The sequence below is a fragment of the Acomys russatus genome, chromosome 8, assembly GCF_903995435.1.
Source record: "Acomys russatus chromosome 8, mAcoRus1.1, whole genome shotgun sequence".
NCBI lineage: Eukaryota > Metazoa > Chordata > Mammalia > Rodentia > Muridae > Acomys > Acomys russatus.
In genome coordinates, this window is record NC_067144.1 from 38,019,317 (window position 1) to 38,036,799 (window position 17,483).

General features: G+C 41.1%; 1 protein-coding gene across 1 annotated transcript in view; it reads left to right on the plus strand.

The window, feature by feature from the left end:
• The window catches only part of Senp7 (SUMO specific peptidase 7), a 112,721-nt gene that overhangs the window by 35,398 nt on the left and 59,840 nt on the right, over window positions 1–17,483 (plus strand). The window contains exon 6 of the mRNA XM_051150058.1: window positions 9,785–9,976. Within this exon, the coding sequence (XP_051006015.1) occupies window positions 9,785–9,976 (192 nt within the window). The remainder of the gene's footprint in view (window positions 1–9,784; window positions 9,977–17,483) is intronic.

The window sequence follows — 17,483 nt, forward strand, 5'->3', positions numbered from 1 at the left end:
GTTTGATGCTAAAAGATAGGAATTCATTGTAGGAACTTGTAATCTATAATATAATACTTACATGTATTTCTATTTGTAATTTTAGTCTCAAATAAGTATTTTTTAGGTTTGCTACATTGTTTAGAATCAGAATAACTTTTCCCCTTACCATGGTACTGCTTTGGTATTGTAGCCCATAATCTGGCCTTCCTTCCTTCCTTCCTTCCTTTCTTCCTTTCTTGCTTTCCAAGACAGGTTCTCACTATGTACTCAACTTTGTAACCTATGGCCTGGAACTTTCCATAGATACAGGGCTCACCTTGAACTAACAAAGATCTGTCTGCATCTGTGTCTGTTTTTGGATGACAGTAAATGCTTTAAGCCACACTATAGATCAACTATTTAACTTAAGCAGTTATTTTTAAAAGTAAAAATAGTGCTTTCTTAAAACATCCAAGCATAGGTCTCTCAATTTCTGTCTGTCTCTGTCTCCCCCCCCCATCTCTGTCTCTGTCTCTCTCTGTTTGTCTCTCTCTCTCTCTCTTTCTTGTGTGTGCCTATGCACACACACATTAAATAAGGACATTTGGGGCTAGAAACATGGCTCAGTGCTTAAGAGTACAGGCTGCTCTTTCAGAGGTCCTGCATTGGATTCCCAGCACCCACATGGTGACTCATGATTGGCTGCAACTCCAGTTTCAGGGGATCTGTTGCCCTCTTCTAGCCTCAGTGGACATGTTGCACAGAAACACCCATATCAATAAAACATTGGCAATAAATTTAAAATGAACACTTCCTTTGAAAGATAAAATCAAAATGTTTACTGATACTGCCCTAGTAAATCATGTGTGATAGAAATTTAACTTTCTAAAACAGAAGACAGATAGTTTGACATACATTTAAATCGGTTTGCTCTTAATGCTTTGATGCCTAGGGTTAATCTTTGGAGGTAAGCAGTGCTGGCATGTAAAGGGCTAGTTATAAGAATGACTTGAATGATACTTCTGGCTATTTTGGAAGGAAGCTTCAATTCTCCAGATGACAACAGAATCATTAGTCTCTACCCCATCCTTTTCCACAGCAGTGTAGTAGTCCATTCTTTCTGGAGGGTAGTTTTTCCTAAGAATTGTTATCAGCTACATTATGTGTTTGAGAAGCTTTAGTATAGCAAGTTCCATTAAGACTCTAGTTCTCGAGCCGGGTGTGGTGGCTCACGCCTTTAATCCCAGTACTTGGGAGGCAGAGGCAGGTGCATCACTGTGAGTTTGAGGCCAGCCTGGTTTACAAAGAGAGTCCAGGACAGCCAAGGAAGGCTACATAGAGAAACCCTGTCTTGAAAAACTAAAAAAAAAAAAAAAAAAAAAAAAAAAAAAAAAAAAAAAAAAAAAAGAAAGAAAGAAAGAAAGAAAAGGAAAAAAAAAAAAAAAAAAAAGACTCTGGTTCTCTCTCTGTCTCTCTCCTTCCCTCCCAGGTCCAGTTCCTGGCATCCAGCTAATTCAGTCCTATTTGCTAAGGTCTGAGTCGACTGAACCCAGACTTGTTCTAGAGTACAAACATTCTTTTTTGTTGTTGCTTTGTTTTCAAGACAGGGTTTCTGTGTAGCCTTGGCTGTCCTGGACTCACTCTGTAGACCAGGCTAGCCTTGAACTCACAAAGATCCACCTGCCGTTGCCTCCCAAGTGCTGGGATTAAAAGTGTGCGCCACCACGCCCAGCTTTACAAACATGATCTTTATTCTCAATCATTCTTACATTTGTATCCCCTTGTCATTTGAGTGAGTGGCCCACCCATATGCTCAGTTCTGTAATTAGAGCTTAGGAATGGCCTTAACTCGCCCCTTTTTCATCCCTTATATCCCATCATTTACTATGCCTGGTTATTTTGACTTCAAACTAAATATATATTGAAATAATATTTCATATTTATTGCCAGCACTCCTGTCTAAGCCCCAATAACTTTGTGTTTTTATTGTGATGACAGTAACTTGTTTGGGCTTCCTGTGTGTACATTTTTTCTATTCAAGTCATTCCTTACATTTAGAAGTCATATGTAACTTGTTCTCAACAGTTCATCTTTGTGGACTCATGTACCCTTCAAGGTAAAGTTATGGCTCTGTAGTTTGGCACACAAGACCTCCTGACTGTGTCTTGTCCATGTCTGTTTGCTCCTCCGTGCTTGTGTTGTTCTGGGGAACTGTGTTGTCTCACTGAATGCCATGCGCTGTTTCATTTTCTTCACTCTTTTATCTTGTAAACAATATCCTCTCCCCTTTTTACTTATCTCTGCTGGCTGAAGTCTTTGCGCTCGTTCGTCTTTGACTCCTCTCATGTGCCTACACTTGCTATGTCCCTTCATCTTGTCCAGCAGCCTATTCACCTATTTTAGGTTCTTATACCCTTGACAGTAAACTTTATGAGAATAGGGACTACATTACATTTTCTTCTTTTTTTCCTTGTACAGTACAGGGCATATATTAAATAATAAGTATTTGCTGAATAAAAGAAAGCAATTACTTCTTACCAGAGGTACATCTTCAGACATTTATTGATACATATTTTCCTCCATCAGAACGGATTTTTGGCTCTGTAATTTTGATGACAACCAGGAAAAGAGATTCCAAGCTTCAGATAAGGAAATTGAACTCTTTTGGGTATGCCTTTGCATAAATGTGCTCTGAGACTTGCTGTTTGCAGCAGGAGGTTTTCATCTCTTCAGTCTTCCTAAATTTTTTTTTTTTTTTTTTTTTTTTTTTTTGATACAGGGTTTCTTTGTGTAGCATTGGCTGTCCTACACTTGCTTTGTAGACTGGGCTGGCCTGGAACGTGCAGCGATCCGCCTGCCTCTGCTTCCGAGTGCTGGGATTAAAGGCGTGCACCACCACACCTGGCAAGTCTTCCTGAACTTTAACGTTAGGCCTTTTGCCTTCTTTTCTTTTCTTTTTTTTCACATTAATTAATTTACTTAACATCCAGAACAGAACTTCCCCTCCCTCCTCTCTTCCCAGTCCCTCCCTCTCCTCTCCCCTCCCCCATGTCCTTCCCTTTCTCCTCAAAGAAGGGGAGACCTCCCATGGATATCAACCTGCTCTGTGGCATATTAAGTTGTAGTAGGACTGGGTGCATCTTCTACTGAAGCTAGACAAGGCCATACAGTTAGGGGGAAGGGACCCAAAGGCAGGCAACAGAGTCAGAGATAACTCCTGCCTGCTGAGAGGTCCCACGTAAGACCAGTCTGTACCTCTGTTACGTGTGTGTGAGGCCTAGAAGTGTCCCCATGGGCTTTCTCTGGCTGGTGGTTCAGTCTCTGTGAGTCCCTATGGACCCAGGTTAGTCGATTTTGTAGGCTTTCTTATTTTGTCCTTGACCTGTCCTTTTCAATCCTTCCTTCTCATTTTCCATAAGATTCCCTGAGCTCTGCCTATTGTTTGACTATGGGTCTCTGCATCTTGTTTCATGAGCTGCTGGGTGAAGCCTCTCAGATGACAGTTATGCTAGACTCCTGTCTGCAAGTAGAGCAGAGCATCATTACTAGTGTCAGGGATGGGCCCTCATGGCATGAGACTCAAGTTGGGCCAGTCATTGGTTGGCCATTCCCTCACGTTCTGCTCCTTCTTTATCCCCGTACTACTTATAGGCAGGAAAAATTGTGGACCGAAGGTTTTGTGCCTGGGTTGGTGTCCCCATTGCTCCATTGGAGGTCTTGCCTGGTAACAGGAGGTGACTGTTTCATTGCTAGGACCCGTATAGATTCCTGTGAGTTTCCATTGTCCTGGATTTCTAGCTTGTGCCAGAGATCCCCTGCTGCCCTGATTCCGGTTCTCTCCTGCCATCCTCCACACACTTGATCCCTCCTGTTCCCCTTCCCACCTCTTCTCCCACTCAGTTCCCGTCCTCCATCCACCCCAAATCTCTGTTCTATTTCCCTTCTCAGTGAGATTCAAGCATCCTCCTTGGACCCTTCTTGTTACTTAGCTTCTTTGGGCCTGTGGACTGTAGCATAGTGATCATCTACTCCATGGCTAATAGCCACTTACAAGTTAGCACATGCCATGGTTGTCTTTCTGGGTCTCATTTGTCTTGCTTTTATTTTTACCCAGCTAGAACATATTATTTCAGAAAGATTAAAAACATTTACTTTTGGGCTGGAGAGATGGCTCAGAGGTTAAGAGCACTGTCTGTTCTTCCAAAGAACAGTTCAATTCCCAGCAACCACATGGTGGCTCACAACCATCTATAATGTGACTTGGTGTTCTCTTCTGGCCGGCAGGCAGACATGGGGGCAGAATACTGTATAAAAACAAAAAAACAAACAAACAAAAAACAAAACAAAAACCACACACAAAAAAGCCCCATTTACTTTTGCCTTTAAATTTTGTCTTAAAATAAACAAAAATACTCAAGTACACAAATGACTTTTTTTTTTTTTTTTTTTAAGAAATTTTACTTTCATTCTGATATCTAAGGGCAGTGAAAAAAGTACCTGGCCCTTTATGTAAGGACAGTCTGACCTTTGATTCCCAGATAAGACTAACAAGGACAAATAGAAAACACATGGCTCGGGTGAAAGCGAGAGGGAGGGAGGAATGAATGGGAGGATACAAGTGATGGGATAACAATTGAGTTGTAATCTGAACAAATCAATAAAATTAAAATTAACAATAATAAAAAGAAAACACATGACTCAAATAAACTGTATAATGTAATGAAAATAAGGAGTCAGGAATTATATAAATACTAAACCAGCAGATATTAAAAAAAAATACATTTTATGGTAGTACATTTTATGGTAGAGCTTATTTCCATATGTGGTTCACATCTACTTTCCTGGTTGAAAATTTCTAGATGTTTATAAGCCTTGGTCCGCAGGAGCCAAGTGAGATGCACATAGAGGATAAGCTGCTGCTGTCACTCATTTGCAGCAGCAACGATCAGAGCTGCAGGATGTAACACATTCATATTCTTTTAAGGAAAGTTGCTGATACTTGGAATTTATTTAAATGGTATATTTATTCTTTTCTTAGATTATACATTTGAAAAAAATAGTATATTCCAAATACTGGGATTATCTTATAATTTCTTTAGACCAGTAATGTTCTAGTTGAGGGATAATTTGTTTGCTTCAATTTTAGCTTTGTAAAAAAGTAAAAAAAACCTTTGAATCTTCGGGGTAGAGACATGGCTTTGTTGTAAAAATGCTGTGAGAGCACAAGGGCCTGATTGTGATCCCCAGCAACCATGTAAAAAGCAGATTGTAGTGCTGTGGTTTGCAGTTCTAGCACTGGGGAGATGGAAGTGGGAGGGCACTGGGACTCTCTGGTTGGCCAGCCTGGCTTAACTGGCAAGGCCTAGGGACAAAGTAAATAAACAATGTATTTATCTCACAAGGAACAACACCCGGGGTTGTCCTCTGTCCTCCACATGAACACACACACGCACAGGTGTATGCACTCTCCCCCAGTGTGCATCCATCTACACATGAACATACACACATACACATATACCTGCATACACAGACACACACACAGACACACACACACACACACACCCTGATCTCTGGATTTCTTTAAGCCAGTGAAGTGAGAATGGCCTGTGGGTACAAGGCTTGGTGTGTAAGCTGGACAACCCAAGTTTAATCTCTGTAATTCACAGTGGGAGGCTGGAACTAAATCCCGAAAGTTGTCTTCTGATCTCCATACCTATGCTTTGGTATGTGCATATACATATATAATAATAAATACATATTTTAAAAGAAGAAAATAAAGAAGGAAAAACTATCAATTCTTCCATACTTTAAGATGTTGATTTAGAAGATGTAGTTTGAATTATGTCATCTGGGAGATGAGTGGATTTATGAGACTCTTGTTGAAAATGCAACATATTACACTTTTAGGATGATATTAACATGTTACACAAAATTAAACTGGATTAGCACTGCAACTTCTTATTATATTGCAACTATATTAGCAGGTGTAATTACTGTTTTTCAGTAGACTTTATTTTATTAAAAATGGCTCTTCAAATGACTTGTATATTAATGTCATTAGTTTTTCAATGTCTCCCACATGTGTTAAATAGTTGAGCCTCATAGTTACCTTGTTATACTTAAGCCAGAGTGTAACTGGCAATTCAAGAGGATGAGCCTGCAATGGACCAGTGTCAGAAGAGGCACAGCTTTCTGGCACACTTTCTTCTGTCTTGTTTTTCAGTATTCATTTTCTGCTTTTGTTTGGTATATTTTTTGATATTCTGAAGTACAATTTCATAGTTATTTCATATTACTTAGTAATAACATTTAGATATTTCATAAAACATATTGGACATAGTATGTGACATGACAGTCTAGCTTCTATGGATTTAGTTTACTTTATAGACCTATATTCTATAAGGCCACCACGCAAAGCTTTTCTCTCACCTTATCCAAAGGGGGCTTTATCCATAGGTGGTGAAAGGTCTTAGACAGTGACTGTGAATTGTGAAGAACTGGCCATAGTCATTGCCAGCTGTGAAGCTACACTTTTCAAAAGATTGGATTTTCATCAAGATTACAGGTTATTGAACTTAACATTGAAAAAAAAAAACTTCGATAATACAATTCCATTTACTTTGAATATACTACATGTTAGCAGTTGTGCTAATTGCTTTAAATATGCTATTTCATTTAATTCTCACTGAGGAAGGTAGGTAATCTTCCCATGGTAGAGATGAGGTAAAGAATGCTCAGAAACAGAAACTATGGTGAGTCAGTCTTCTGAAACAGGTGCTGTTTGGTGGTGGAATGAGACGCCTGCCCTTTGCTGTGAGAGTTCATAGTCTGTGCTCACAATTCCTGTGCCACGGGCCTTTCTCCACCCTTTCACTCTCCTGAGCCTTAATGTCGTTCTCTGCAGTAAAACAGGAGTTGGACTTTACTGCATATTTTATGTTGCTTAGTTCGCTAACCAAGTGTGTTGTATTTAGTCTTTATTTTGTTCTGTGGCATTTGTTCACATGGCTGTAGAGTGTTTTCTAGTTAAAAAGCAAAGTGTTAGGGCCATGTTGGGCTGTGCCTTGCATCTTTGGATGGCTTTCGAGACCTTCAGGGTCTGTTGCACTTTAAGGACTACAGCTGCTAGTGTAGCTTGCTGACTAACCTTTTAAAATAATTTTTGTTTGAATTTGGGTTTTTGTGTTCTAGGAAAGAATTGAGTTTATTTGACATAAATTTCATGTTCAGCTTACATTTATTTATCTTTCCAACTTTTCAGTTCCCCTTTTTGATTTTTTTCTTTCTTCAAGCTCTACCAGCATAACAAATACTATGAGAATGGGATTGAGGGCCATCTGGTTACAACATTGGTCGCCCCAGCGTTTGCCAGAGTTGATCTAGCTGGCTAGGTGGCTGCCCTCCTCCTTCCTCACCACTCCAAGTGTGTCCATCCTGAAGCTGCCAGCCTGATCTCCCCAAAGCAGTGAACCAGCTGACTGACATGAGTCGGCCGGGGGTACATGAGTAGCTGGGCTTCTATGCTGGAGGCTCCAAACAAGCTCAAGAGAACTGGGCAGTCATTTATTATTCAAAGGAAAATTCCAGACAATAGTGCTTTTCCTTGCTGATTTTTTTGGTCAGTTCATCTTTTTCAGAATTGTTTAGGACTAACATTTTAAAATTTAATATATATATATTTATTAATTTATTCATATTACATCTCAATTGTTATCCCATCCCTTGTATCCTCCCATTCCTCCCTCCTTCCCACTTTTCCCTTATTCCCCTCCCGTATGACTGTGACTGAGGGGGACCTCCTCCCCTTGTATATGCTCATAGGGTATCAAGTCTCTTCTTGGTAGCCTGTTATCCTTCCTCTGAGTGCCACCAGGCCTCCCCATCCAGGGGACGTGGTCAAATGTGGAGCACCAGCCAAGGACAATACGTGCAGTAAACTTTGAACCCCTACCCAGATTTAGCCAATGGACAGGAAATTATCCACAGTTGAGTGGAGAGTGGGGACTGACTTTCACAGGACTAAACATTTTTTGTACATAACCTCTTTATTTTAGAAAAAAATGCTTATTTAGGAACTGAACACTTGAAGCCATCTACAAGTTATGCTATTGCCAGTTATTTAAACAGAGACACTAAGTGACAGTTGGAGTTTTCTTTGCTATATCTCCTATATGCCCCCACATTTCTCTCTGTATCCTAGAGCTTTGTATTCACTTTCTGTATAATGAGCAACACCTTATTGATTCTCAAAACGAGCTATCAGTTTAGTGTATCAGGTTTTTAAAAAAAATTTATTTAATCTTAGTAGTGAATAAAATTCCATGTGCACTAAAGTATTTTCTTGGAAAAATCTGGTAATTTAAATGCATTTCTGTCTCACTCCCAGCTTTTCTTTCTTTTCTTTTTCTTTTTTGAGACAGGTCTCACTGTGTAGACCAGCCTGCCCTAGGAGACAGGTCTCACTGTGTAGACCAGGCTGCCCTAGGAGACAGGTCTCATTGTGTAGACCAGGCTGCCCTAGGAGACAGGTCTCACTGTGTATACCAGGCTGCCCTAGGAGAACTTCCAGAGATCTCTTTGCCTTTGCTTCCCAAGTGTTGGAATTACATGTGCCACCATGCCCAGATCAGTATTTTTGTTTAATATTGATCTTAAATAGCTCTTAAGTATTCTTTTTAAAAAACTATCCAGTCTTGGTAGCAAATACATATTCTCTATGCCCAGCTACTGGAGAGGCTGAGAGCGAACTGATTGATCCCTGAATTTGAGGCCAGCTTGGACAACATAGCGAGAACCTGTCTTGAAACAAAACAAAATAAAACGGAAGCAGTACTTGGAGCTAGAGAGAAAGCTTATTAATTAAGAGCACTTGATGTTCTTGCAGAGGACCCAGATTTAGTTGCCAGTACCCACACCAGGGGCTTTATAACTATCTGTAACTCCAGTTCCAGGGCATCCAATACCCTTTCCTTGCTTTCCACACATACACAAGTAAAATAACTAAATATTTTTTTTTAAAAAGTGCAAAACTTAATTTCTGCCCCCCCATCTCCCACAAATGAAAACAGTTGGCTTGAAGAAGTCAATAAGGTCAAATGTTGCTGTTCCTCCTCCTCCCACCCTTGGTCACATCCTGGACCTTGAACATGCGATGCAAAGGTGGTCTAGAAGATCCTTGCAGCAGCTTGTCCTTGTTCACAATAGAAGCTAAGCAACCAAGCAGATTCTGCTGCTGCTGCTGATCATGAAGATACAAGACATAGAATAGTATATCTGATACAGATGCCACCAACTTAGAGAGGTTTAAATACTTAAAAGTACAATATAAATTCCTACACGTTTAACCTATCGGCTCACTCACCTGATGTTATTATATTAACACAGATATTGCCATAACCATATGTTCTGTTCATTAGTGGAATGCTTATCAAGGATCTTTATCTAAATAAAAACATAAATTTCAAGGATTGGTTTGTGGTGATATGTGTTCTTCATAAATGCTGGAGAAGAAAAAAGCATTTTTTTTTTGAGAAAAATTGGTTAAAAAATTTAAGTACTGCCATAGCATCTGTTAGTAAGCATAAAGACTTTATAGTCACATGCTGATTATCTGTCCCATGCTAAGAAACAAGTACTTTTAGAAACAGACTGTATCTGCCCAAAGTTTTGAGTATTTGTGTGTTGATTTCCTGATGGTTACAATTCTAATAGAGCTTACTTGCACTGAAGTGACAATGTTTGAATATTGGATTTCATGGGGTACATTTTTTCTTTCCCCCCAAAATCTCTAGTACAGTACAGTGTTTGTCATTCTATGTGGCAGGATACCCAGAGTTATATTGACGGATATTCTGCGAACGGAGTTAGGAAGAAAATACTTAAAGATCCCACCTCTAACTGAGGCCAGTTTGAGTGATACAGCCAACCTGAAGTCAGAGCAACTTTCTTCATCATCTGATGGCAGCTTAGAGTCTTGTCAGAATGTAAGCCATCACAAGAACTTTTTATCTGAAAGGTATGTCTAGTGATAACTTTAATAAAATACATATATGTTTATTGTCATGTACCTGATCTACTTCTTGCAGATATGTTACTGTGTTACTGCAAATATTAGACAAATGTGCTTTAATGGCTGGACTGACTTTCTCCCACTTGGTACAATGGCTTTTGGAATCAGCAGCTTATGGCTTATAATTAGAATAAAAAATCTATTGTATTTTTGAAAAGTGAATGCAAACAGTGAATGAGACTTTAGTTACCTGCTTTAGTATTCATAGCTGTTTATCTGGTGTAATTGAAGTCATCCCGTTCCTCCCTTTTCCCTATTCCTATCTGTTCTTCCTTCCGTCTGTCTCATTTCTTTGTGACTCCCTCCCTCCCTCCCTTCCTCCCTCCCCCTCTCCCCTCCCTCTTTCCCTCCTTCTCTCCCTCCCTCCTTCCCTGCGTTCATTTTTATTCACTATGTTTATACCAGGCAAATTGAACGGGGCATTTAGTGCTCTGTAAATATTTATTGAACAAATGGCCGGATGTGATGCTGACAAGAATTGTGTGGGAACAAGGGCAGCGCTTAAGTTGCCTGTCTCAGGCACTAAGCACAAGGTCTTATGCAGACTCGCACTAAGAAATAATTTGTGAGAAAAGCGAGAAATTAATAAATTCCACTAGATTTTTTTTTTGAGAGAAATTTTGCACTGTAGCCCAGCTGTAGTCTTGAACTTGTGACCTTTTGCCTTCTTTTGAGTGATGAGCTTACTTTGTGTGTGCATCACCAAGTTTGACTTCTAGATTAAAAACAATTTTTAAAAATGATTCTTTGTGAATTTCGCATCAGGAATCCTAAGCCCCTCATCTCCCCATTCCTTCATATCTGCCTTTGCAACTTCCCCCCAAAAGAAAAGAAAACAACAGCAACACCCCCCCCCAAAAAAACAGAAAAAAAATCTCATTGTGGAAGGTGTTGTGTGTGTGTCCCACAGCGTACACTAAAACATTTTAAAAAATTAATTAACTTTTTCACTTTACAGCCTGGTCACAGCCACTCCCTCTTCTCCTCGCAGTCCCATCTCCCTTCCCCCTTCTCCCTCTGCCTTCCCTGTTCCTCAGGAAAGGGGAGCCCTCCTACCCACCTACTCCAGCTCATCAGGCCACATCAGCATTCAGTTCTTCCTCTTCCCCTGTGGCCTAGCAAGATAGTCCTGTCAGGGGGAAGTGATCAAAAACAGGCAACACAGTCCATTTAGAGACAGCCCTTGCTCCCCTTACTAGTGCACCCACATGAAACCACATGGTTACATCTGTGTAGAGGATCTAGGTCCAGTCCGTACATGGTCCTTGGTTGATGCGTCAGACTCCACAGGCCCCTGGGGTCCCTAGTTAGTTGGCTCTGTTGGTATTCTTGTGGAGCTCTTGTTGCCTCTAGGTCCTCTTATCCTCCCTCTGCCCCTTGCCACAATACTCCCTATGCTTCACCCAGTGTTTGGCTGTGAGGCTTAGCATCTCTTTTGAACTGCTTCTGGATGTAGCCTCAAAGAGGACAGCTATGCTAGGCTCCTGTCTGTAAGCATAGCATTAGGCATAAGAGAATATCATTAATAGTGTTAGGGGTTGACTCTCTTCCATGTGGTGGGTCTTGGGTTGGGCCAGATACTGATTGGATATTCCTTAATCTCTATCAGGGGCCAGGGACACCCTCTTACTAGACAAGACTCCTAGTGGAGGGAGGAGAACATTAACCCACCCACAACTTGCCCTGCCTACAAGATGTGCAAGGATAAAGATAGAGCAGAGATTGAGGCAATGTCCAGAGCATACACTTTTGTCCACACAGCTTTACTTGCAAATGTTCATTGCCATGAGTCATTGGTCAGATTTGAGGCCTCTGGCTTCTGCTGTACCATCAATACTGGATCCTCACCAGGACGTCTCTTGGATATCATGTTTTTGCCTCGTATCATGGAGATTCTGTAGCTTTGGGTCTGTAGGACCAGCCTTTTCACATTCTCCAGCAGTTCATAGATGGCGTAGATGTTGGGGTGGGCCAACTCATAGCCCTAGATCTTGGCCTGGGAGGTAGCTGAGTTGGCCAGCCTGCCAGCTTCTACTGCACCACCAGGATGAGCTCTCCAACACTATCCCAGGTAGTTCATCCAATACTGCAGCAAGTGGCAGGGCCAGCTCTCCTGCTCTCATACCTTGAGTGCTGGCTCACTCACACAGTCCCCACTAGGGCCTTCTCTACTGTGCAGGGCTTATTATCTGGAGTGCTGCAGCAAGTGAGGGGCAGGGCCAGCTCTCCTACACCTACTCTCTTACAAACTACTTCCCTTGCCACCAGGTTCAGCTCTACTGTGCTGCCCAGGTGAGGGGTGTGGCCAACCCTTCTGAGTGTGGTGGCCAGTGAGGGGTGGGGCCAGGTCAGCACAGTCCTTCAGGTGGCAGTCGAGACCAGGGACATCTGCATGGCCTTTGGTGGTACCATGGGCTTGGGACATCAACACAGAACAGACTCCAGCTGTGATAGGACCATGGACCCAGACATGGCCCGTGGCAGCAGCATGGGCCTAGATGTCTCCATGATATTAGGTAGCAGTGTAGGCCACCCAAATCAGCACGACCCTCAGACATCCACATTGTCTCTGGTAGCAGTCTAGATCATGGACATCTGCTTGGCCTTTGGTGGTAAGTCCAGCCACAGGCATCAGTACAGACCCCAGCTGCAGCAGGGCCATGGACCCAGACCTGTGGCTGCCTCATACCCGCCTGTTCCCTCACCACCATCAAGCCTCCATTTCCACCTTTCTTCACAGTGTATGAACCCCTTGGCTTCACTTTTTATTCCATCTCTTTACCACCTACACCATCTTTCCCATATCTCCATCACACATTTGCCCATTATAGTGTACATGGGTACTTAGGTGTTTTTCTTCTAGCTGTTCCAGGCTAGTTCGACTGCATTGGGCTCTTGGATGTCTTTCTTCGAGCCACCTCAAGTCAGTGGAACCCCGGTGGGCTGACTTGTAGATTTTTAAATGTTCACTTGCGACGGAGTAGTCAACTTATTTTCTGCTTTCAGCCTGTATAAGTTAGAGCTCTTATTTCAGTGAAATTTGTTCTGCCTTAGCTGGGCAGTGGTAGCACATGCCTTTAATCCCAGCACTGCGGGAGGGTGGGGGTGGGATGGGGTGGGGGTGCAGAGGCAGGTGGATCTCTAGGAGTTTGAGGCCAGCCTGGTCTACAGAGCAGGTCAAGGACAGGAAGACTACACAGAGAAATCCTGTCTTGAAAAACCAAAACCAAAATCCAAAAAAACCAGACGAAACCAAAACAAAAAAAGCAAAGCAAAACGAAATGAAAAGTGGCTATCACTACTATTTTAAGCTGGGTGATGGTGGTTTACGCCTTTAATCCCAGCACTCTGGAGGCAGAGGCAGGAGGATTGCTTTGAGTTTGAGGACAGCCTGGTCTACAAAGTGAATCCAGGATAGCCAAGGCTACACAGAGAAACCCTATCTCGAAAAACAAAACGAAAGAAAGAAAGGTTTATTCTGCCTTAATGTCCATGCATCCCAACTGTCCTCTTCAAGTTTGTATTTCCTTATTAAAGGCTTGTTACACATTTCTTAACATTTCTAACAAATAGTATCTTTTAAAACTATTTCTTACGAACATCTGAAATTTTCATGTGTAATTTTATGTAATTAGGCTCTGTTCTACTCCTTTCTGTTTCTTTGACAATATCCTGGCCCCAAAAAACAAAAACAAAACAAAACAAAAAACCCCAAAAGACGAAAACAAACAAACAAACAAACAAAAAACTTACTTAGGAGGAAAAGGTTTTATTTTAGTTGATAATTCCAGGTTATCAGCTCATCACACCATACCTACAGTCAAGACCAGAGAGAAATAAGCGCAGGTGTGCTCACACAGGCAGGAGTGCTTGTGCCCAGCTTGAGTCCTTACTCTTGCATAGCTTAGGACCCCCTGCCTAAGTCAATGAACACAATTGAGACCAGAAGCAGCTTTTTCAATGAGGAATGAGAACTACAACTTATCTGTTACACGTTTAGAACATTTAGACCGCAATTAGAAATGATTCTGGCTTAGGAGATTGGTAGCAGCAGATTCTCCTGTAGGGCCTATGACCGCACCAGGCATGGGTAACTTTTTTTCTAAACCAGTGTACTTGTTTAATAAATAGTTGTCCATTTTCTAATTAAGAGTATATAATTTAGAAGGACATAATAGTAATATTTGAATAGGAAAGACGATGAACTAGCACAATTAAATATTTATTTAACATTTTAACAGGGAAGATACCAACTCAAGGAAAACACTTTGTACATCAGGCTGTGAATTCGAACGGACTGGGCTCCGGCAGCTCAGGCTTCTTCCCTATGGTCCTCCCAGAGCGGCTGTGGGCGGCGCAGGCTGGCGCTCCAGCTGAACTCAGATTGTCTTTGGCTTCCTTTTCCTTCACGCGCTTCAGGAAGCTATCCCTGCTCTTAGGGTGCTTGATGTGCGCAATGCATACGTTGATTCTCTTGGCGAGAGAATCTTGCCCTTAACCTGTTTGTTCACAATGATGCCCACGGCGTGCTGGGTGACGTTGTGGACTCTTCCGGTTTTGCCATGGTAACACTTACCGGGCATTCCTTTTTGAACAGTGCCCATTCCCTTGATGTCTACAGTATTACCCTTTTTGTAAATTTGCATGTATGTGGCCAAAGGAGCAACTCCATGTTTCCTGAAAGGCCTAGAGAACATATAGTGAGCGCCCCTCCACTTTCCCTTTGTGTTTGTCATTTGGGCGAGATGGTAGCTGCAGCCAAAAGACCCATGGGTAACTTTTTAAGTTTATAGTAGTAGGCATGAATTCCCTCCTACTGAATAAGTCTTAAGTCCAGTTAGGTAGCTGATACACACGCTACTGTTGCACCGTTGAGGAAATCTTGCCCCGCTGGTCGTTGTTGTGGGTCCCAGCCCCCGTCTGGCTAGGACTATTGCTCTTCACCTGCGGCAGTTTGCATAGCACCTTCGGATGCCATAAGAACTAGTCTCCAGGGAGGAGGCTTCCAGGTCAGATCCAGGGGGATTTCTCCAACTCGTGTGTCTCAAGTGTGTGGTATCTTCAGCAATAGAGTCTTACCCTCAAGTTCTGGAATCAACCAGTAATAATAGTCTATATTATTTTGGGGTCTCATGGGTTCTCCCAACATAGGCTTTGTACTGCCTGTGTTCTTGAGCATAGAATTTTGTAGTGACATCATCACCTTTTAGGCTTTTCTTTGATGGAAAAATATTTTATAACTAATCAGATTCCATTCCTCATTATTGGTCTATCTTCATGACTCAGCCTTTGCATTTTGTGTGTGCTTAGGAATTTGTATTTTTTTCCCTAGAATTTTCCAGTTTGTGGCATAGTTTGTAATATTCTCATGCTTCTTTTTCATTTTAGACATCTGTTGTAATATCTTTGTTTTCACTTCTAATTTTCAACTGTCTTAGTTTTTCTAAGAGTACTTAAAAGCTGTGTATTATCTTTTCAAATACCAACTTTTACTTTTATTGCTCTTTTGTAGTTTTCCTAGACTATGTTTCTGTTGAAATCTTTAGTTTTTTCTTTTTTGTTGTCATTATTCTCCTTTTTCTCTGTTAAGTCATAGCATTAAATCATTTACTTAGTGATTTTTAAAATTGTTAGCTACTAGTATACGAAATAATAGATATTGCTGTGGAATTCTGTAACGATTTATTTTTACTTTAAATAGTGTGTGTGTGTGTGTGTGTGTGTGTGTGTGTGTGTGTGTGTGCACATGTGTACAAATGAGTGCTAGTGCCATGGAGGCCAGAGGTTATGTGTTGGAGTTTTAGGTGGCTGAAAGTTGCCCAACTCCAATCAACTCTGGTCCTTTGGAGAAATTGAACTTGGGTCCTCTGTAAGAGCAAGCATGTAATCTTAACCACTGAGCCATCTCTCCAGCTTTTACTGACATTTTTATGCATCTATCATTATATTTTGATCTTATTTTCTCCTGTCTACCCAGTTCTTTTCTCCTTGCTGGTCCCCTTCTTCCTTTAAATATCTCCATTTTCATGTCACATGTAGTTTTTACATTCTCGTCCCTGCCCCCATACCTCCTCCTTTTATACTTCTTTGTTCCTTTTCATAGACCTTTTTCTACTTTCATATGTGTTTATGCATCTATCATATATATCTAAGTTTAAGTCTAGATTCGTCATCTGAGAGAAAACATACAATCTTTGTCTCTCTGTGTCTAGCTTATATCACTTAAAATTATCCTGAAAATATTATAGTTTTTATTATTTTTTACAGCTGAATAAAATTCTTTTGTGTTTATATACAACATTATCTTCATACATTTTTCCACTGATGGAATTTCAGGCTTGTTCCAAATTACAGCTTTTGTGTCTGCTGTAGCAATAACCTTGTGTCCTTAAGTCTCTGTGGTATCCTTAGATTTACTCTGTATAAGCCCAGGAACAGTATAGCTGGATCCATATGGTAGTTCAATTTTTAGTATTTTGAGCAGATTGCATATTGATTCTCTAGTGGCCAAGCCAGTTCACACACCGACTAGCCAGGCATAAAGGCTACCCTTTTCTTGCAACCTTGCCAATGTTTGTTTTCTTTTTCTTTCTTTCTTTTCTTTTTTGGTTTTTCGAGACAGGGTTTCTCTGTGTAGCCTTGGCTGTCTTGGAGTTGCTTTGTAGACCAGGCTGGCCTCAAACTCACAGTGATCCACCTGCCTCTGCTTCCCAAGTGCTGGGATTAAAGGCGTGCACCACAACGCCCTGCAACATTTGTTGTTTTGATGATAGGAATTGTGACTTCGATGCAATAGAATCTCTCTAAAGCTTTAACTTACAGTTCCTTGATAGGTTTAAAGATACTTAAAAAAATGTACAGCTGATTGTTTTTCTCCATTTGAGAACTGTGTCTTTAATTGATTAGTTCATTTATTAACTTAATGATTTGTTTTATTTTTATTTTTTTATTGATTTAGATGTTATCCCTGTCTGATTTATATTGTTAAAGCCCCTCTGTCAATTCTGTAGGTTGTTTCCTCAATTTGTGTGATTGTTTCACTTTTTTATATAGAGGTGTAATTTTATATAATCCCATTTGCCAATTTTTGAGATTATTTCTCTAAGATTTATTTATTACTACGTATACAGTACTCTGCTTCCATGTACACCTGCAGGCCAGAAGGGGGCATCAGATCACATTATAGATGGGTGTGAGCCACCATGTGGTTGTTGGGAATTAAACTCAGGACCTCTGGAGGAACAGTCAGTGCCCTTAACCTCTGAGCCATCTCTCCAGGCCCCCGGCCTGTATCTTGAAGTGTTTTGCTCAAGTTTTCCTGTAACTGTTTCAGGATTTCAGATCTTAACCTTAAGGCTGTTGATCTGTTTGAATTGGTGTTTGTGCAGGGTGCAGAATACAGACATAGTTTCATTCTTCTACACGTGAGTGCTCACCTTTCTCAGGGCCATTT